Below are 22,075 nucleotides of genomic sequence, written 5' to 3'. Positions count from 1 at the left end.
TTTATAAAATCTAATAATCGCCATCATGCCTTGTGTAGGCATTGTTGCAATTTGTCGGTTTTGTGTAGCACAACTGGTAGCTGCCATGCACCCATATTTACTGAAGTGCATTTGACGTGATTTTACTTAAGAAATTAGCTCGTTTCGGTGACGACTCTCACTCCCTACATGTCGTTTGCTTGTTGCAATGTCCCCGAGTCCAGCGTTTAGTGTGAATATAAAAGCGATACGCTTATTTGTGGTGGAGAAAGGGTCATGCAAGGGAAGTACTTATAGCTCTGAAAGGGTGAAGATAAAAAGATAAATAAATAAATAAATAAAAAGTAAGTCAGCAGAGGGTTTCTCTCCTTTGATAAATAACAAACAGTCCCTAATAGCTTTCACTGAAACTCTAAAGTCTCATCAGTGATGGAAACACTGTCCTGTGCAGTGATTGTATACATTAAGTCAATCTCACCACACCTGCAAATCAAAATTCCTTTGGTGGGGGGACGAGACGGAGAACAACTTCCTGTCTTTTACACAATAGTAAACACGTAAACAAACAGAGTGTGAGATAAACACATCTGTCGTTCCCTCTCAGACGGAGCGACCCACACCTAGATGAGGAAATCCCCTCGAATGGCATATGACCTCACTGCAAAGACATTTCAGACCTCGGCCCGGCCGCTCTCACAGAGCCGGCATTCAGCCCCGACGCTCAGCGCCCCCGCTGGCTGCACGCAGCAACCACAGCCACAAAATACAGCCTTTTACACATGATGTTTCATCATTTCGACAGTCACTCATAGAGCCATGGAAGAGGGACACAGCAAACCCAAATCATAACAGTAACCTGAGCATGCTTCACATGTAAAACCTGCGTGTTTGCATATTTACACAAATAAACTGTCATTAAAATTTGTCATTTTTGAGATGATTCCTGAAGTAACTTCACTGTGATAAATGTCAAATCTTCAGTATATCATAGTTGTAGTTTTACAGCATAAATACATAAAGGTGCTCTGCAACTATTATAACATATGCATTTTTATTTATGGCCTATTACGATGGTCTCTCTGCTGCTCTTCCCAAAAAGACCGTTAAACCACAGCAGCACATTCAGGCTGCTGCAGCTGCCAGATTTATAACAAGAACCAGGAGAACTGAGCTCATTGTTCCCACTCTTAAATCTCAACAATGGCTTCAGGATCATTTTTGGAAGATTTTAAAGTGCTGCTGATACATTATAAATCACTCAGCAGCCGAGCAGCCAGAGACGAAACTGGAAAGAATGCATCCAGCAGCTTCCTGGTGATCTCCAATAAATAAAAAATAAAAAATGAAATCCACAACAACATTTACTTAATGGAAAAAATAGTCTGCTCACTTAACTTACAAATGGATATATTCACCAAAATATGTTCAAAATGGGTTTCCATCATGAATTTAGAGATTTTAGAGATCAGACTCAAACAAAAAACTCCCAAACCAGCTCCACAGAAGACAGATTGTTCCCCTTTTTACTGTACAATGAAAACAATGTATGTTTATTGATCTAACTGCATTATTATCGTTTCTTTATAAAAAAAACTAGATTATCTGTGCATATTTACGAAGGTGCGCCACACATCCCTGTTCCTGGTATATATATAATCATTTATTTTATATATTTATTTTATTTTTTTACTTACTCATTTATTTTCTTTAATATGTGAATGTATATATATTTATATATTTATTTATTTTAAAATATTTTCCTGTTTAAAAAGAAAAAAAAACAAAAAGAGGACTATAGATATAATACTGGTTAAAAAAACCATTTTAGTCGTACCAAAGAGTGTACTATTATAACTTCATGTAATAAACCACAAAACTGGCGATGTCATAAATGTATACTAATTTTTAAAATCCTCTCCTCTTTTCTTTTGCCTTTAATTTTCCTTGGTGCACATCCTTCCTTTAAAACACAAAATATTACTGAACTGTGACTGACTGCACTGAAACTACTTACACTCACTGACTATGTTTACAAGCATAAAATATTCAGTTTTCGGCCTTATTCTGAAAAAGACAATATTCCTACTAAGCTGTTTACATGACAAATGAAAATCAGTTCTCCACTAATGCTCCTGTTTATCTGCAGCCGTGCGTAATCCAATTAACATGCAACATGTCGTTAAAAAACGCTGCCTTCATGTAAAGGGACATTACTACAACCTCCACTGTCTCCTTGTTTTACTGTTGTGTAAAACTTCCGACTCCGCCCTCTAGTGCCACCTATTGGCTGTTTCTATGCCAACGTAAAGGACACATGGACATTTACGTTTGAAACTTCGTACATTGAGTATGCACAAATTAGCCTTCATACATCAGTCCTGCAGTAAAGTCTACCTTCAGAGGAGGCTACAGTGATCATATTGTATTACAGCTGTTCCAGAAGTGCCGATTCAACTGCAGGATCATTATGGATGCTGTAGTTTTTGTGGTGCTGTTTAACTTATTAGAGTTTTTGTTATTTTGTTCACCTCCTTTATGTCAAAAAAGGAAGGCTTAATAACAGAAACACCTCTCTAATGTCAACCATCGACAGAAGAAATACAACAGAAATGCAACAACAGCTGAGGAGAGAGGTTTTATCCTCGTGCTGCCATTTTGTGTCTCCTCTGCCTGCAGTTTCTCAAACACACTGAGCAGCTTCATTCACTGCGAGGAAACTGAATCAAAACAGTTTAAAGAGTAGGACCACGCAGCGACCGTGGGCACAGTCAGCTCTCAAAGCCAGGAAATGCCAAGGCCGCACACTTTCTATGCCTTCTGTAATGTGTTTGTGTTGTGTGTGTTATGTGTGTGTGTGTGTGTGTGTGTGTGTGTGTGTGTGTGTGTGTGTGTGCACGCATGTCCATCACAGTGCGTCTGTATAGGTGGAAATGCATGACTGCGTGCAGCGTGCACTCGCCTGCTGCTCTCGACCCCTCCCATTGCATCCGCATGTTCATACACACACATATAACTGTGTCCCTGAGCCAAAGACTGACTGACCATACACACACACACACACACACACACACACACACACACACACACACATACACACACACAGGAAACAAAGTATAAACAGTGGTGTATGTGTGTGTGTGTGTGTGTGTGTGTGTGCTGCATTCCTGTGTAGCCAGTAGAGAGTGCTGGCTGCCAGAGTCGCCCAGTAATGTCACATTATGTCGTTCTCTCGCTCCGTCTTTCTACCTCCTTTTCTTTCCTCCGTGCACTATTTATGTAAAAAAGGAAGATTTGAAGAGACAGTTCACCCCAAATCAAAAAAATACACATTTTTCCTCTTAGGTGTGGTGCTCTTTCTAATTCATTCATTCAATGAATCTAGTGAGCGCTACAGCAGCTCACTAGATTTTAGATTTTATAGACTTTATTGTCCCAGTGGGAAATTTGCCTCAGACTTCAGTGTCTGCAGTAGAAAAACAAGAAAAACACAAAAAAAAACAAATAAAATCTATTATTGTTATTATTACTATTATAATTTTTATTATTTATAATTTCATTTTGATAATTGTCCTATCAAATAAAGGCAAAAGCAAAAAAAAAAGAATCTTAAAAAATGAATAAATAAAAATGAATTTTTCTGTGTCCTTAATTATTTTTTACTTAAGCTGCCTTCTTTGATGTGGAATAATTTATGTGCAACAGAAAAAAAAGTTTTAACTTATGTAGGCCTATTACAGAATAGTAGACAAATATTTGTATTAAGTATATATTAAGTCTAAAATTTCTGATTTATACGTTAAACAGCGCTATGACAGATTTTTATATCAAAATTCACACTAAGACTCTGCTTTTTACTGTCCGTTCGCCTTCCTCTCTTGAATAATGTGTGTGTGTGCGTGTGTGTGTGTGTGTGTGTGCGTGCGTGCATGCGTGTGTGTGTGCGTGCGTGCGTGTGTTGGGTGGAGGCGGGCCCGGTGACCCCGGCTGTCATGGCGACAGATGTTCCTCGCTCACATTCCTCGGCCCAGGAAGCAGGAATTCAAGCTATTTGCATTCTGGATGGTCTTTCTCCTCCCTCTCTCTCCCTCTCTGTCGAAAATATCCAGGCCACATTTGTACCCTTGTCATAATGGTTGCGGCTCCGCAAGCCACCGAGTTATCCCAAACGCATAATCACCGGCCTACAAACTCTTCACACAAACTGCTCTGACAGACTGACATAACAGGCACAAACACACACATTGTTTTTTTTGGTGCATGATGGTGACAGTCTCGCTCTTTAAAAAATATTATTTGCCTCTTTGACCCAGTTCTGAAAAGCACTCCAGCATGGCGGGAAATCAAAGCCACATGGACGTTCAGATGGATGGACGTCCATGCATCATTCCCACACAGAGAGCCATAAAACATGCAGCGTCTTCCTCCCCTGCTCTTCGTCATCCACGGCGCTAACATGCAAGAATCTCACAATGTATGGGAAAGCTTAAAGCGCCTAAAAGTGGATTTCGCTGAGCCGAGCAGAGCCACGTCCTCTACCCCAACATACAAACCATTGACGACAACACATACACTGCTTCCAAGTCACATCCTGTTGGCCTCGTCGTTACATATAAACGCCGCAGTGTTTGCTCGCTCACACGTCCAAGGCTTTAATACGCTTAGCATGCGTCGGATTCCTGCCCGGCCGCAGTTTGTCCTGTACGTACAGTAGGAGCCTGTGAGGACGGCTGAGGAGTTCAGGGAAGGAAAAAACGCACCCCTCCTTCCCTTTTCTTTCCTGTCATCTCGATGCGTGGCATGCCGCCCCCCCGCCCTCAAAAAAACATTTCCTCCTTTAAAAAAAGTGATTATGTAACGAGCCACATTGCTCTGTAATTTGCAGCTGGAGAAGACGGGGAGACAAAGAGGAGGAGGAAGACGAGGCCAGCTGATAAGAGCGGGCTGAACAAACAGGGCTGCGGAGGATAACTTAGGTGAGGGGTGTTCAAGGACACAGGAGCTGATCCGCCGCAGCCGTGACGGCTCTGGAAGAGGCTTGAAAAAGAAAAAGAAACACCTCGGTGGCCTAAAACCGGAGTCTGACGACTGTCAGAGGAGCTGAAAGACGTCCAGAGCGGAGCTACTGATGTAGCATGAAAAAATCAAGTGTCTGTATAGCTGATGAGGCAGAAGTCAAGAGGCATTTAACCCTTTAACAGGCATTATAACTGCACCGTTGGCATTTTTTGTGATCAAATTGCTTTACTACAAGCTTGAAAAAAGCAAATCTCATTTTATACAGATGATTTTTATACAATGCATTACAATATTTAGATTTTGTTGGAATTCTTTTAAATGTTATTTTTATTATATTTTATTATATTGAACTGACTATCATACATTTTAAACAGATTTTGTTACTGGATTCATTGTTATTTATATCTATTTTTGTTTATGTGTTTATTTTATGAAGTTACTCTTATTTTTGGATTTCTATTATATAATATAAAATATTTGCCATATATTTTATACAGTTTCTTTTTACTAGAGTAATTCTAATTTGTATCTATTTATTTTGTTTATTTTTTCCGTTTATTAAAAGTCATTTTTTTTCTCAGATTTATACTATTACATTGACTTTTGCACTATGTTCAATGCACTATACTGGAAAAATGTTTTTTTCTTAGTAAATTGATGAATTTTGTTAACATATTTTACAGTCTATCATGCATATTTTTTTTTGCAAAAAAAAGGGTTAAAGACAATGTGTAGATTGTATTTAACCTGCTGAATTTGCTCCACCTCTTCCTTCCTTCTTCCAAAAACAAGAACCAATTTTAACAAGAAGAAGAAGTAAATTGCAATTTTACTCTATTTAAAAAAAAAAAATACTCAAAACATTTCAAGATGCATTGCTTTTTTCAAAGTTTTTTTAAGGAAATAATCCCTAAAAGCCTGCAAAATCCTGGAGCGACTGAACACCAAACTTCCTAGACTATATCACTTGGGCTAAATGTATTTATCTATTGTACTGTTAAATTATTTAAAGATTTAATTAAATTAATCCTTGAAAAGTATTTTTGATTTCTCTAATGCACGTTGTTTACATCGTATTTTTGTTGAAGCTGTTCTTTGCCCTCACACTGTGAAATTTTTTTGGCTCCGCTGAGCTTTGAATGAAAACTTTACTCGGAGCTAAAATAATTATTGGATTATTGATTACTCGCAACACTGAATCAAATTAGTTATGATGACTCAACACTGATCATAATGTGAATTCCTGGTAATAATGGAACAAAGTGATGTCTACAGAGACACAGAGGGACAAAGACCACAGACAGACGAGGAGGACAGGCGACATGTTGGGCGGCGACTCGGCTGCGGCGGGAGGAACTGTTCCACCCTGCTGCCATTGAATGCTCACTTCCTGTTTGTATTGACTCTGCTCTGGTCCATTCACAATGGTGGAAGCGACGGAGGTCAACCGGCCGGCATCGAAGCCGAGGAAACGGCTGGCGATTTGAGTTTTTTCAGTTTCTTCTATTGTCTCTGACATGTTTAAAATGATCCAAACCTGATGTATTTATTTCTATTTTCTTTGATTTCTGCTTTTCCTAAAATAAAAGATACTGTAGAAACAGGACAGAAACAGGTGGTTCAATACTGACAGTGTGACACACCACACATACACACCACGTCACCAACAGCCCTTCAAACGCTTGTTCTTGTATAAAAGTGAACTTTAGTAACTTTAGGGTCCGTTAAGGCTGATTTCATTTGAAGGACAGAAGAAAACTGCCGCTCCTGAACAGCTGATCTCCAGGAAACACTAAACTTTAAACAACTTTCAGCTCTCTGACCCTCTAACCAACGTGAAACTGAGGAACGAGACGCAGAGCAACGGCCCGCTACCAGCGCACAGCCTCGTAACTCCAGTGAAGCGCGGAGGATTTCTTGGTTCGCGCCGTGCACGGGCTTGAGCCGAGCATTCTTCACATGCCGAGCTCCATCACAGGGCCCGTCCTCGAGCCCTTTAACCGCCGCTGTGCCAAATCTAAACTGGATCAGCTGCTTTTTTTTTTATGATGCAAGCCACATTCTCTTCATTTAAAAGATATTTAAAAAACACGCTTTTCAGCAAAACAACAAATCAACCCAAACAAAAGATACTGAGAAAGCCCGAGAGGCCATTTTTAAGTTTGTGTCTAAACTGTTTTGTCTCCCGTGTTTACAACTTATATAAAGTTGAAAAAGAGATTTGATGGATGATCTTGATTCATTACTTTAAAAAGTTTTGCCACAATAATAAAATTACTTTCTTCATCTGGGGAAACTGGTTAGAAAAAGGTGACCAAAACTACCAAATATTCATTTTTCAAACAGTGGGTACTGTTTTACTCCAGTTTCCAGGTTGAACGGCGTGTTTCTTTAAAAAAAAATGCAACAGGCTTCAAGGTCGGTTTTCTCTTCCAATTCTAGTAGATCTTTACTTATTTTACAGAGAGTTCTTGTTCTTGGCAATGTAAATGTATATTTGCCATGTCAGTGAGGCTCCTTTGAGCTGAATGAATGAAATCCTGCCGTATTAAAGAGCAGCGCACTCGTGTAACACAACGCAAAACACAACCATGAACTGATGAAAAAGCAGAGGGAGACGGAAAACGGAACAATAAATGTGACAGTGCACGATTTCCTCGTTCATTTTTAGTTATTTATTATGAGTTCACAGCATTTAATAAGCTTTTAGATGAACTTCCTGGTCCTTATTTTACCTTTAAATAGTAAATTGGTGCAGGAAACTCACACCTATGCGGCTCTCCTTGCATCGTTTTGGGCATTGTTGGACTGAAAATTAGTTCAATTTCAGCCCATTTAATGAAGAAAGCTACAACATTATGAATTTCTGTCTCTTCACAGGATGAGTCCACTTATGTTAAGTGTAAAATCTGGGATATGCATCAAATCAGTTTCACCAACTAACTTTTAAATTTTAAACTGTAAATATGGGAGACTATATATTTAAATTAAAATGTTTGATGTTGGTCTGTGCTTCAGCTGCAGGGAAAGTGAAGTGACCCCTGACTGACGGCATCCACATGACGCCGTTACTCAGCGATTCCTGAGGCTGAGGGTCGAGCGCGAAGGAGGCCTTTGCTCTCCCTCCTCGCTCCTCTTCTCCAGAGACGTCTGATGGCGCTCTCGCATTCCTCAAGCGGGACAGAGGGAGTAAACTCCAAACGGCCCGGTTGGGAAATCCACCTGATATTTCAACATTTCAACGCTCAGGCCGGCGTTATGTAACCGCAGCGCTGCACACTTGGCAGCAAAGACTTGTATTGTATTGCGTCTACGGCACTCTGGACTGCTTTCATTAAAAATTCCTGACTGAAGGAGGCAGAGCGGCTCAGTACGTCTGAGCGAGGTGACTTTAGAGAGGACACTTTCTAAGACAACATTCTCATATTCTCATCCTCCATGTCTCTGCTGCTTGTCACATATTCATCCTGTACGGGTGTAAATATTTAGTTGCATGTTTCTCGCCTCAAATGTTTACAGACACACATTTTATTTTCGCCGTTGTTTCACACAAACCAGCACGCATTCTGTCGTTCCCCATTCGGAGCGTTTTTTGGTGCGGTGCGGCTCAATGCATTCTGGTAATTGTAGGTTTTCTACCTCTTGAGAATTTGCAGTTTTGTCTGTTTTCTCTGGTCGTGTAGAACGTATTTTAAAAGCATTTGCATCTTTTTTTCTACTGCAGAGACAGTCACGACAAACCCAAAAACATATCAGTCACTTCTTTTAATTCACTTTAAACCCGTTTTTATAGACTTTGTTTATGTGTTGTCTTTTAATTGGTCTTTTTATTCCACCTTGTTTGTGCTAATATTATTATTATCATTACGTGTTTACTGTTGTTATTTTGTTATAGCATGTTTCTAACATCTTTTTGCTCCTAATATCTTTTTTTAATTCCACCCTAATGCTTCTCTGGACTTTATTTGGCATCTTTTTTGTTTGGGCCTCTATAGTTATATTGCATATACGGTTCCTAATATTAATATTATTATCATTATTATTATTGTTTTTATTATACACACTCATTCATGCAAACACACACTCGTCCTCTCTCTGGCTCACCTGGTCGCAGCCGGCGTTGACGAGCTCCTGCAGCATCTGCCGGTTGACCTCCCCGGCTCCTGCAGGGTGTCCTGACCCTGAAGACGGGCCCGACTCATTGGCAAAAGGCATGAGGGACTTGCGGATTTCCCGCAAGGCATTCTGGTAGTTGTTGAACTTCTGCGGGGGTCGGAGCTGCTGTTGGCGGCTGGCCGTGTCTTTCCCGCTCTTGCAGTCGGCCGCTCTGCCGCCCTCTGAGCGGGAGCTGCCCCCGTGCAGGGCCTGGCTCACCAGCTTGGCCGGCTGCTTCAGACCCTCCTTGATCTCCTGGAGCCGCTGGCGCGTGTTGCCCACATACGGGGCCGCGGGGAAAGTCTTGGGCCTCATGGCCTCGGTGCCCAGGGCAGGCACCTACTCTAAAAGCGAAACACACACACAAGCTGGCACTCGCTCCCCTGCACCCTCCAAAAAGATCCCGCTCAAGCTGGCTGACCTAAATAGTGCAGAGTCTGCCGCAGCACAGATTGGAGGCACAGATTTGGGAGTCCTCCTGCGTGTCCCTGATGTTGTTGTGTCTCTGTGTGTGTGTCTGATTCCTGCAGATGCTGGTGGGCTGGATGACGGCGAGGTGTGGTACTACAGGCAGTCCATGGTGTGGCTTTCAAGGCTCAGGTTCCAGCTTATTCCAGGAAATGCAGCCGGTCACGAGGGCGCCGCGGAGCCAAACCATGATGCTGCCAATCTTCGCCTGTGAAGGACGAGATGCAGTTAGAGCACGGTGCACTGCGGTCATGCAGGGTGTTTGTGTTTTTCTTATTTACTAAAATTAAAACAAGCGCTGGGATGTTTACATGTTAAGCACAGGAGGAGTGGTGCTTGTGATTAAAATGACACGATGGGTAAAGGTGAACCAAAAATCAGAAAGGACGCATCATTAATGTCGATGGCATCAGTGCATAGACTCCTTCGGCAGTACAGACGAGAACGCCCAAAACTTCACATCATTTAACACCGAGGGTGAAAACAAAGCACTCACAACCACGCTGAAGCGCTGCTGCATTCTGCAAATCAAACAAACTTTTTACCAATCCGATAACCGACATACAGAGATGCTTAACTTGTTTTGCTTGGGGGCCAAAAATGATCGAATTTAAGGACATTTCTAGAATTTAGGAAGTTTCGAGGGCGTTTCTAGGAATTCAGGTCATTTCTCAGATTTTAGAAGGTTTCTACAATTTTGGGACATTTCTAGGATTTGTAAAATAAGTGTAACTGTAAAATAACTATAACTATAATAATATAATTTTCCCCTAGCTTTTTAAAAAAAAAAATCCAAATCTAATAATTCCTCGCAATTTGCGGAACAATTTTTATCAAGTTGCTCATAGAAAAAAAAAAAATCATTAATTTGCTCAGATTTCAAAGGTCTGAATACTTGTGAAAGTGTCTGAAAGCAGCACGAGAAAGTGATGGATGTCAGTGCAGGTTACAAAGGGTTAAAAGTATTTTCAGAGTTGATGTATGGTAGGCATTAGTTTTCTGCAAAAAAAAAAAAAAAAAAAATCATAACAAAATGAAAATGTGACAAAAATCCCTCGGGACCAGCGTGAGACGCGTAAAACCTGGAATTCTGGGAGTCTGAGTCAGTGGCGCCTGAGTCTGTACGACCTGATGCAGAACTCAGGAATGCTGGAGGTCATGAAACACCACCTGCCCCCCTCCGCACCCCATCAACGCACAGCAGCGGTTTCACAAGTCCGCCCCTGTCACTGCATACTTCTGCGGCGTGGTCATCGGTAAACACCCTCGCAGAGCGCAGAGGTCCGACGTGGGGTCAAAACAAGCGAGCGGCCCTCCCTGCGTCAGTCCGCCTCTCTGCCGGTGATGCTCCGCCGAGATCAGACATTTAACACCGTTGGACAGTCTTGTCTCGGGGGACATGCTCCGCATTCTGCCACAGCAGCGTTACTCCACCAGGGGCGGCCGGGATGACGTGTGGAGTAAATGCACATGTTCCTGTCAGGAGCCTCACGTGAGGACTCGCAGGCCAACGTGAAACGCTCACATCTCTGGTGACACAATGAGGTGTGAGATGTTTGGAAGCTTTCTGCTGCAATTCCACGTTTAAAACCTGAGCATGATTTCTTTCATGGGAGGAAGCAACGAGCAACGACCCAAAAATAAGCAAAAAAAAAAAAAAACCCTAAAAAAAAAAAAAAAAAAAAAGAAAAAAATGGCAAAAAAAAAAAAAAAAAAATCAGCAAAATCATTTAAAAATTTTAAAAATGATTTTGTATACTGCAGCGGCCGTGGGTTCGATTCCAAACTCGGCCCTTCCCTGCATGTCATTCCCCTCTCTCCTTCTCATTTCACACTACATCTATACGACTAAATAAAGGCATAAAAAGCCCCAAAAATAATCTTAATTTTTTTTCTTGAAAAATGTCCCTGGCTTTTTAAAAAATAATGTTTTAAATCTGCTAATTTCTTGCAGATTGCAGGACATTTACTGATAAGATACTCATTGCCTTTTTTCTTGTGTTTTTGAAAGAAATAAAACCAATTCACAGATTTAAATACTTATGAAAGGCGTCTAAATGCAGCATAAGAAAAGTGATGTCATTCCAGGTTTCAAAGATTTAAATAAACCGGACGAGAGGAGCAATGATATCAAGCACAAACTTTACAAGCGACACTGACAAACTGTGGCTCAGGTTATATTTGGATATAATTGTAAATTCAAAGCTCGTGAACAAAGACAAAGATTGAGTTTCTTGCATGAATTTACTTTTAACTGGATGAAAAGTCTATGAAAAAGAACATAAACCATCCTGGGGACAATTAAGCTCCCCGATGACACAGTTACCTCAGAGGTAACGGGAGCAGGATGAAAACAAGAATCTGCAGCGATGCCGGCGGCTCCGTGCGGCTAAAGTTAGACACCGCGGGGCTTTGAGCTAAATGCTCCGAATGGTTACATGCTGATGTTTGGCAGCTTTAACATCGCCCGTGTTCACCGTCATGTTCAGACTCGTTATCATCAAACATTTACTTACAAGCACTGAACACGAGCTGGGAATGAAGAGTTAGTTTTGACAGTTATTTCTTTACTAAACTGGTCACACAGTAATTATTTTACATGTGCTTAATATTCCCTAAACAAGTTCTGAATTTGGAAAAACTGCTTTTTGTTTTGTTTTTTGCTGGATCTACCTAAACGTCTTACAACGTACATCCAAACCCAACACAACAGTTACTGTGGACCAGTTTAAAACTGTGATCAACGATTACTGCACTTCTGAACGTAACTGTTTTTAACGCTGTTTGGCCTGTTGATGTTTGTTCTTTCTTTGTTTTCGCTGCTCTCGCCGTCACTGAAAATGACTCGTCGAGATTTAAATAAAGGCTGAATGACTGAATTTTAGTCTTTTGGATTTGGAGGTTTCGGAAGTTAACTGATCAACAAAGTTATTAAAATTCATCCAGAGACATCAACGTCTGTCCCAAATTTTATGGCAGTCCATTTAATAGTTGTGGAGACATTTCAAAATGAATCAAAAATGTCAATATTCTGGCAGAATTATTATTTTTTTGTATTATTTTTTAAAAAACAACCATAATGTGAACTTTAGGTTTTTCCTTTAAAGTAGCCTGAAAAAAAAAACATGCTATAGCAAAATAGCCCAAAATCTCAAAATTAACCTGTGCATGAAAAAAAAGGTTTTCACCAGCAAAAATCAAGAGCTTTTGCGAATGTACAGTATCACAAAACAAGAGTCGAGAGTATCAATATTTTCTTATACCATTAAAAATTCGTGTACAATGTTGGGCTATACATGACCTTTTAAAGGCCCAAATTATTAATTTAAACTTATTCTATATGAAAAAATACATATGTATAGAGATTATGTTCTATTCGCATTTCTAAAATAATGAGCTTGAATGTAAGTGACAAAAATAAACCTGGAAAAAGAAAAGATTTTATTTTTGCATTAAGTTTTCACCATCTATTGGCTGATTTTTGCACCACTGAAGTGTTCCTCTGCTTTAAATTTGGGATCCACTAAATTAAAGTCTCACTTCACTTGCCGAGTAATACTCATTAACAGAAGCCCCTGAAAGCGGCAGGCGGGTTGGTGACTCACAGGCTTCAAATATCTTCCTCAGCCGGAGAGAGATTTCCGTTCGGCTGGCAGGTGAGGCCGTCTGGTCTCCAGATACCGATTTGTTACCGACACGGAGAGACTGCCAGACACCATCCCATCCTGGCAGGTTTCGACACGGCTGCGGTTTCCAAATCTTGTCTGCCATTACAACCATTTTGTTGAGCAGTCAAGCTTTAATTGATCTGGTTGTATTTCACACGGTGTGATTGGCAGCTCGATTACCGAAAGAATTTCACCGGATTGTTTGAGCCACAATTATCCTGACACATAAAACATAATTGATGGGCTGAAGGCGTTTCCTCCACCGAAACTGTTCATTTATATGTCAGGACACCTTTTAGTGCTTTTACAATCAAGCAAGAGGAAAAGCTGTGTTCAAGTATTTCGGAGAGGACGATTCTCCAACGCAAGCAGGGGCCAGATCATACAGAGCCTTACACGTTATTAATAACATTTTTAAACTGATATTGTAGTATTTTGGGGGTATCTACAGAGCCAAACTGACATAAAAGGTTCTCTGAGTTAGTGGATTTCTCAAATATGAGCTTTCAACTGACTGATCTTAAATCAGACTGAAGATTTGGGTTGCGATTTACAAACATTGCATTACAATAAATATCATTTTGATTACTTTATGTGTTTTGCACGCATTTATCAAGGTTTTATATCCCGTATAGAAATATCGCTCTAATCAATACTGTGATAACGATCTTAACGATGTTGCTCAGAGCTACTTTCTGACAAAAAGCAGACGGATTTTGAAGTATTGCGTTCAAAGAGGCCCCTCCCCCCCGCCACCCTGTAACCCTGGCAGCGCTCATCCCTTTGGGCCATTTTGAAGAGGGACACAGCCTTCACTGTTTGTGCAGATAAAACTTTGCACAGACAAAAACATGCTTCTTTTTTTATGGGTGGGTGGTGGGGTTGGGCGGGGACACGGGTGCCAAGCTGCATAAATGTTTCTCCATCTCTGGGATCTCTCGCCTCCATTCCTGCGATGCTTTAGGCGCCGCGTCCGACCGAAGAGCATTCCATTCCACAAGTAACTACAAGTAAACTCATACCGCCGCTGAATCACGGGACAGTCTGGGACCGTCTACGCTGACCAAAATAAACCAAAAAAAAACATGATATGGATGATCTATGTCTGGAAATAGGAGGATGTTGGAGCCGATCCAATCTTAAAAATTTACCCCAAAAAAAACCACAACACACACACATCCACAAACACACTGCATACTTCCATACTTAACCCTAACCTTCAACAACACATACCTAAGCCTTATCTCTACTTTGACTTAACCTCTGACTCCAAAAAGGACCACACTCAACCTGAAAGCAGGCAGAAACATTCAGACTACTGACACTAAAACACGTGCACTGATTAAAAAGTCTTAAAATATGATTTTTGTGAATTCATTTAAAAAAATAAAAATTTGCAAGCAGGCAAAAATAAATCTGTGTCGTTTTGAATTTTTTCCTGAGAAAGTGAAAAATAAGACAAAACATCACAAAAATATAACAAAAAACTCAAGTTGACTTGCACGAGAAATAGGTCCAAGCAATGTGGAGAAAATTAAATATCGCAATATTTTTTAACAAAAATACCTCGATATCGATATTATAACGATATGGTTGACTACGGCTGCTTTCACAAAATATATACACAATTTTGATAAATAATTATCAGTAGTGAGGACATGATGACTTAAGTGGAAAAGGGACCAATAATAAGTGAATTCAGAAAATTGCATTAATTTTTAGTGCAATTCAGACTTTAAAATCAGGAAAAGACAACACGTGCAAGAAAAGACTAACTTTTCTCGTATCATGATATAAATATGATATCAGTATTTTATATTGTATCAATCCCTAAAAAACAACTTCAAAAAATGTATAGGGGTGAACAAAAATACACTCTGGGCAAACAAATTTGTGGCTCACTCTTGGGAGGCGAAAAAAAGCATCAATGTTGAACCCTGAAAATGGACTCATATTTTGGGACACGTCTTCGTAAAAAGGTCCATGAATCCGAGCTCTTGATGGCTGCTACACTAACCGCACTTAAAAATGTGCTTTAGTTTTTGTTCTTTTTATCCAAAAAGACAAAAAAAAGTACACAAATTTTCATTACAGTTGTGCGCAAAACGAGTTGACTCGTTTCTCATTGAGTGACGTTATGATGACTTTCCATGAAGCACGACGATGGAATTGTGGATTTAAAACTTCCGGATGATCCGCTCAGCTTTTAGTTATGTGATGCAATAACGTGTTTTGTAGCTCCTGCTGCATCATGAGGGAGCAGTTCCTGCTGAACAGCACTGAGTCACAGCATCATGTGACTTAAAAAAGCCAAAAAAGTCTTTCCATTACGGTTTTGCAAAATATGGCTATTTCCAATCACCTGAAATACCACCTCATGCGAGCGTAAAAACTTTTTTTTTTGCCATAATTGGGTGTTTTGGGTTGGTTTCAATTTGCACAATTTGAGTTAATGGTTAATGGAAACCCATCTTCTATGTTGGGATTAAATTTGGAAGAAATATGTTCAGAAATCTTGGTTATACTTTATACATTTTATACATCCATAATGGTTTTTCAGGGCCGATACTGATTATTAGCAGTTAATGACACAAACAACCAAAAAACAATAAAAATGATAATCTTTCTGTCAATATCCAGAATTTGTATTATAACAAACTCCAACACAAAATTCTGTTTAAATGCCTTTAGCAAATGTTTCATCAGAAATGAAACTTTAAACATCATATACAGCAAGTTCCCAGCAACTTTTTTTTATAAAGTCAAGTGAAAATTAAAATACAAAAGTTAAAAAAAAAAAAAAAGAAAAGAAAAGTTTGTCCAATGCCAACACTTTCTTCAACTTTTATCAATTTTTATTGGTGTTCATTAAAATAAAATGCCGATACAGATAATCTGCAAAATGGCAAATATCGGTCCAAATAATCTGCAGGGCTGATAATCTGTCGACCTCTAGATTTCACAGAATTTAAACCGTCTCTGCTGTATTTGGGGGATTATGGACGATGGAAAGAGGATGCAGCTTCCTAAAGAACGAAACTTTCTGCAGTTGAAAGAGAGTGAATGTGTCTGTGTAAGAGAAACATGAGTCAGTTAAAAAAAAAAAACCTAAAGAGGTGAGTAACTTCCACTGACAAATTTCTGTGTGATGCAGCGTTTCAACAGTTTCACATTTGTGAAATCCACAAACAGATAATCAAACTCAACACAGCACAAGCGAAGAGCTGCAGTTTACATCTGTGGATCCCAAAATTCAACAAGCATCTCAGTCTTATGCCACCCACTGTGCTGCTATTTTCCTGTTACCTGCTCGTGCACAATAAAAAAACAACAGAGCGTAACTGAAAAGCATCTTTCCCACTGCAGCCGTCTCCCTGCGCTTCCTCTCTGACAGATGCCTCCGCTCCGCCTCAATTAAACCCAGCTGTGGCCCGATACCTGACGACACACTTGTTGCATCACCGTAGTCAAAGTACAATAGTCCTAATTGTTTAAAAAAATGTGACGTGCCGCCTCAGGAGACAAGCTGGCAAAAACACAAATAAAACTTTTCTGATTTGCAAGAGTGACGCTGCGTCCCTGCAGCCACGCGAGCTCTTAACAAGTCACCTGATACTGATAAAAACTGCTGGAAATCAAACAGGAAAAGTGTGTCAGACGGAAAGAGCGACAGGGAGAGAGCGAGAGTGTGTGTGTGTGTGAGAGTGTGTGTGTGGGTGTGTGTGTGAGTGTAGTAGTAGTAGTAGCACACCTGAATCAAACACATGGTTGCATCAGTGCCAAACTATGCAGGCCTTTAGGCTTGGAATACAGTGAGAATAAAAAATGATATGCAAACACACTGTGTGTTTTTTCCTCCACAGCCTCAAATATTTTTACTAATTTCTTTATCTGTGAAAAATAAAAAAATAATCCTTTTTTTTTTTTTTTTTTTAGGAATTCTGAGTTCTTAATGTCTATTTAAAGTCTGTTTTTGAGTCTTTGGGTGTTGCAGTACTTTTTTTTTGTGTTGTTTTACTCGTGTGTTATCTTTCAATGGTCTATTTATCTTTTATTTTTAGTTATTTTATTCAGTTTAATTCATGGTATTTCCATCTTTTAATGGTTTACTTTTATTATTGTTATTTTATTTAGTTTAAAATTTTTTATTGATCAATTCTGGCTCACATTTCCTTGTATTTTTTATTGGTTTATTCTTTATCTTAATTATCATTTTATGAGTTTTTATTTTTATTGGATTTGATTCGCTTTTTTATGGTCAGTTGATGACTTTATTTTGTTTGCATGTGGAATGAAATGTGCTATATGAATAAAGTTTTGCTTGCTTGCTGCATTTTATTCCTCTTAAAGTTTATTTTTTGTTTAATCTGTGCACCAAAAACACAACAAATTCCTTTAATGAGAAAACCTACTTTGCAATAAATGTTTTTTTTAATTCTGCGGTCACAACAGTGAAGTTATTATAAAGTTTTGCATGCAGAAAATACAATAAAATATTTTAAAAAGTGCAAATAGAGTGCAAATATACACACAGATAGCTCCTGGGTGTCTTTTATTATAACTCACTGAGTTTGGGCCCCTAAATTAGGGGTCTGCAACAAAAACTCACTCCAATAACTTGACACAAGGGGATATAATGTCTAAAATAGACTATTATGTTTGGAAATAAACAATCATCTTTTGTGCCGAAGCTTTAAAACCGTTACAACATGGTGTCTGTGCAGTTAACAGATTTAGCCTGGGGGCCCCTGGACATGAAAACGGTCGGAAACCCCTGTTTTAACGTCCTGTGGCCTTCCCCACTGGGTCCAGACTGGGGGGCTGAGAGGACCAGAACATTCCTGTGCAGAAAGAAACTCCCGAGAGAAACACAGAAAAACACTTTCCCCTTTTTTCCTCCACATTTTTCCTGCTTTAACACACCCATGACGGAACTTTTCCCTCAGCAACAAGTCGTGGAAATAAGTTTACACCACCACTCCCCTCCCCAAAAAAAGTCTCAACTTACCATGTGATAGAAGAAGCAAGAATAACTCAGATTTGGAGAGTAAATCCCGACACGAGACAACTTTTTAAAGTCCGTTTCTCGGCCGAAGAGCGCGTCGGAGCCGCCGAGAGGTTCAGAGAAGACGGAGAAAGAGGGTAAATATGATGAAATGAGCCTCCATTTTCTCCTCAGACTGCAGCAGGATCAGAAATGCAGCACAAAGTTGGACACTCGCTGCATTGTTAACATTCCTCAGGTCACGTGACGGACCGACGCACGTCAGCACCGACGCAAAGATCGTCTATTCAACAGCGGAGCCACTCGATGTAAAGTAGTGCTCATTTTTTATTAAATGGGACATCATCAGTGGTGCTGGGTAAAGTCTTTTTTTTATCATTTACTTTATTAAAGGTGGTAAAACCATAGTATGAAAGTACTACAGGTGTATGGAGGACAACAAGTGTCACAGAAATAGTAATAACCCTTTTAACCCTTTGAGACCTGAGCAAATCGGCTTTATTTCTTTCAAAAACGCGGAAACACAGCAATAAGGAAAAAAAGAAAGAAATGACTTTAGTAAAAAAAAAAATAAAATAAAATAAAATAAAACGCCAGAAAACTGGCATGCATGAATAAATAAATACATTTAAAGAAAAAGAAAAGTTTAAAAAAAATAATGACCCGAAATTTATAAGTACTTTGCAACATAAGTTTACAGTAAGTTTAATAATTTTTGCCTTGCTTTTAAAAAAAATAATTTTCTAAATCTACTTTTTTTAATGTGTGAAACATTTATTACTGAGCTGCTCAGTGCCCTTTTTACAACAAACAAACAAAACGCGGAAAATTAGCAAAAATAAATAAATAAATGCTTTATTGCTATTTCTGTGACACTTGTGGTTCTCCGCATAGTCAAAGGCCAATTTATGTTTCTTATATTTAGGTTTTAATTAAGTTCTTAAGTTATTTATCTTTGTATTGATCCTCTTGTAGTTTGTATTTTACTCTTTCCCTTTTCTATGATTATTTATATAAATTTTTGAAGATATGTATTTCACTTTGTAAAATAACACTGAAAAAATAAATTAATTAATTTAGAAATTAATAATCAATAAACAAAAGGGACAATTAAACAGAAAAATAAATAAAGGGTATTACTGCAATATTAAATCAATGCCTACATTTAATCTTGAACATTTCTTGTGTATATAATGGTATATAAATTTAATTATCAAATTGTTTATTTATTTATTTTTATTTCAGCAGCTTTCATTCTTTAGAATTAGCATGGGGCAGTCTGGTTCATATTTAAAAACATGACTGAAACAAGAAAAAGTGCATCTAAAGCATGATATTTATATATATTTTTTTAATCCCAGTGTGCACATTGAAATTATGGATGGCATCCACTATATATTTAAAGCCATTATGTGTGGAGTTTTTATGTGTCAGTATTACATATTTTAAAGTATCCTAACATCATGAGTTTCTGTTTGTGCAAAAATATGATAATCTGGTAAAAAAAAAAAAAAAAAATCAAAAAATCCTGGAGAACCAGTTTTGCATCGCTGTCTAACACCACCAGGGGCGCCAAAGGCTGAAAATTTCAAATTCTACACATACCGACTTCTGAAAGAGCAACAGAGTGAGAGGTCTGGTCATTTCCTCCTCTCTGACCGCACATATTCTAGGAGGGGCTTCCTGCAATGCACTTCTCTCTTTGATAAATCAAAAAAAAAATCAGTACATTACTCAGTCACTCCTCTCTGGCCTTGGAATAAATCTATACCAATCAGCCAAAAGGCCGTGAATCAGTGTGCACACAAATAAAGAGCTTTTTATCACATTATGCCTTATTAGAAAGTTAAACACGGACAAGAGACAGGACAGGACGCTTCAGTACACATAACAAGCCTGCTGCATTTCCCAAACTTTAATTTCTCAGTCACAGAGGAAACAACAAAGAACAACTGAACAGGAAATTAAACTTTTAGGAGGAAACACACATCATGAAAGCTCATGCACCCATAACAGGCAAACAGCATGACAACAGAGGAGTGACATAAACATTTACAGAAATAGTAACCAGTTTGAACATGAAGGTGATTATTCAAAAGTAGAAGTTATTGAAAGTGGTGAAAGTCAAATAATTTGCTTTTAACTATTCTCAAAGAATTATTTTGCAACCATTTCCCCATGTTTTTATGTCTAAGTGACTCATGGGAACAATTTTTGATATTGGTCAGCATTGAGAGAGAGCTGCAGCCGGCATCAGCAAAACAGGCTGCAATGTAACCACTCCGGGCAGTCAAGTCACATCCATTAAAATCTCACATGCACATAGAGTGCCCCGGTAATGAGTCCAAAAACCCAAAATTCATTAGCTTTTCAGCACCTCTGGTTCCCTCGTCTCAAAAGTCAATGTGTTTTTTTGAATGGGTTTTTGGTTAGAAGCCTGAAATACGGTCTGTGGTTAACACAAGCTGAAGAGACTTTCATGTTTTCGTGGGGGTTTGGTAGCTCAGAGTTAGCGAGTGGTTACTGACATATTTTATGTCATAGAACAAAACGTGAAAGCCTCTTCAGCTTGTGTTAACCACAAACCTTATTTCAGGCAGTTTTATTCTCACTACAAGTCGCCTTCTATTTTTAATGGATTTGCAAAAAACTCACAACCACTTTTGCAATTTTCACTCCTGAATTTTCATTGCAAAAGAAAAGACTAAAAATATTGCAACTTGCATCACAAGATTTTAGAAAAACTGTCATAAAAACCCACATTTTAGGCTGCAAAAATCCCCCCAAAAGCCTTCCAAATCCTAAAGGGACTAATTTTATGTTACTGGTTAATTTAGAATAAACAGAAGACAGAGTGGGTAGTTAACATCAACAGTGATAACCACCATGGCTATAGTTGAAACAAAAAAGAAAGACAGACAGCAACACCTTACAAAAAAAAGAATAAGAGAAAAATTACAGGTGGACATAAAACCAGTTTGATGTTCTTCAGAAACTACTACAGTTTACATTACAAGCACATAAAATATATGAAAGACACACAACCGTACAACCGTCCAAGAAGGCACGTTCCACTTTGGGCTCTCGTAGCGTGCCTGTCTGAACCACACACTGCTTCAGTAATGAAAGGAAGCTTCTCATCATATGTTAAAAAAAACAACAAAAAACAACCTTTCCCCAATTGATTTAGGGCCCAGAGCCAAAGCACAAACCTTATAAACTTTTCTCTTAAGAGATAATGTATGTATAATAACTTGACATCATTTGGAATTTATACACATTAAACAGCAGGAGAGTGAAGAGCAGAAAACACAAATATCAATGGGAACATTATTACTCACCATGCACAAAACTTGACCTTGAGTGAATAATAAGGGATGCTGCACATGTAGCTTGTTAACCAGAGAAGGGTCTAAAGCATACTATAAGATGCAAAAATAAACATTTGTAGAAAATGCAGGCTGATTTGTAACAGCAGTACCAGCTTTATAAACTAAGGCACCAGCAATGCAGGACAACAAAAGATGCATTTCAATTAGCGGGGTCTTATTTTACACAAGTAATGAGTTGTTTTCTCAAGATATAGAAACTGATTTCTCCGTTCATGTGACTTCATGTGAGCCCGTATCTCAGCTTAATATGATAAACTATTAAAAATGTCAAAAATGCATTTCAACAGCGGGGTAACCTTTCATGCAGAATAGCCTGCAGCCTTGAACTGAAGCCTACAGAAACGCCTCGGTGGTGTGTGCTCACGTGCCATAAAAGTTACAATCAATTACAA

The 22,075-nt window shown here is 38.9% G+C and overlaps 1 protein-coding gene across 1 annotated transcript in view; it reads right to left on the bottom strand.

Moving 5' to 3' along the window:
- lats2 (large tumor suppressor kinase 2) overlaps nucleotides 1-18,486 on the bottom strand; it is a 34,095-nt gene extending 15,609 nt beyond the window's left edge. Inside the window, exons 1-2 of the mRNA XM_042494532.1 lie at nucleotides 18,295-18,486; nucleotides 9,100-9,826 (exon numbers count right to left, since the gene is read on the bottom strand). Coding sequence (XP_042350466.1) covers nucleotides 9,100-9,465 — 366 coding nt within the window. The 5' untranslated portion in view covers nucleotides 9,466-9,826; nucleotides 18,295-18,486. The remainder of the gene's footprint in view (nucleotides 1-9,099; nucleotides 9,827-18,294) is intronic.
- Between the last annotated feature and the right edge of the window lie 3,589 nt (nucleotides 18,487-22,075).

Source organism: Plectropomus leopardus, chromosome 10 (assembly GCF_008729295.1).
Source record: "Plectropomus leopardus isolate mb chromosome 10, YSFRI_Pleo_2.0, whole genome shotgun sequence".
Classification (NCBI taxonomy): Eukaryota; Metazoa; Chordata; class Actinopteri; order Perciformes; family Serranidae; genus Plectropomus; species Plectropomus leopardus.
This window is presented reverse-complemented; position numbering and strand designations above follow the sequence as displayed.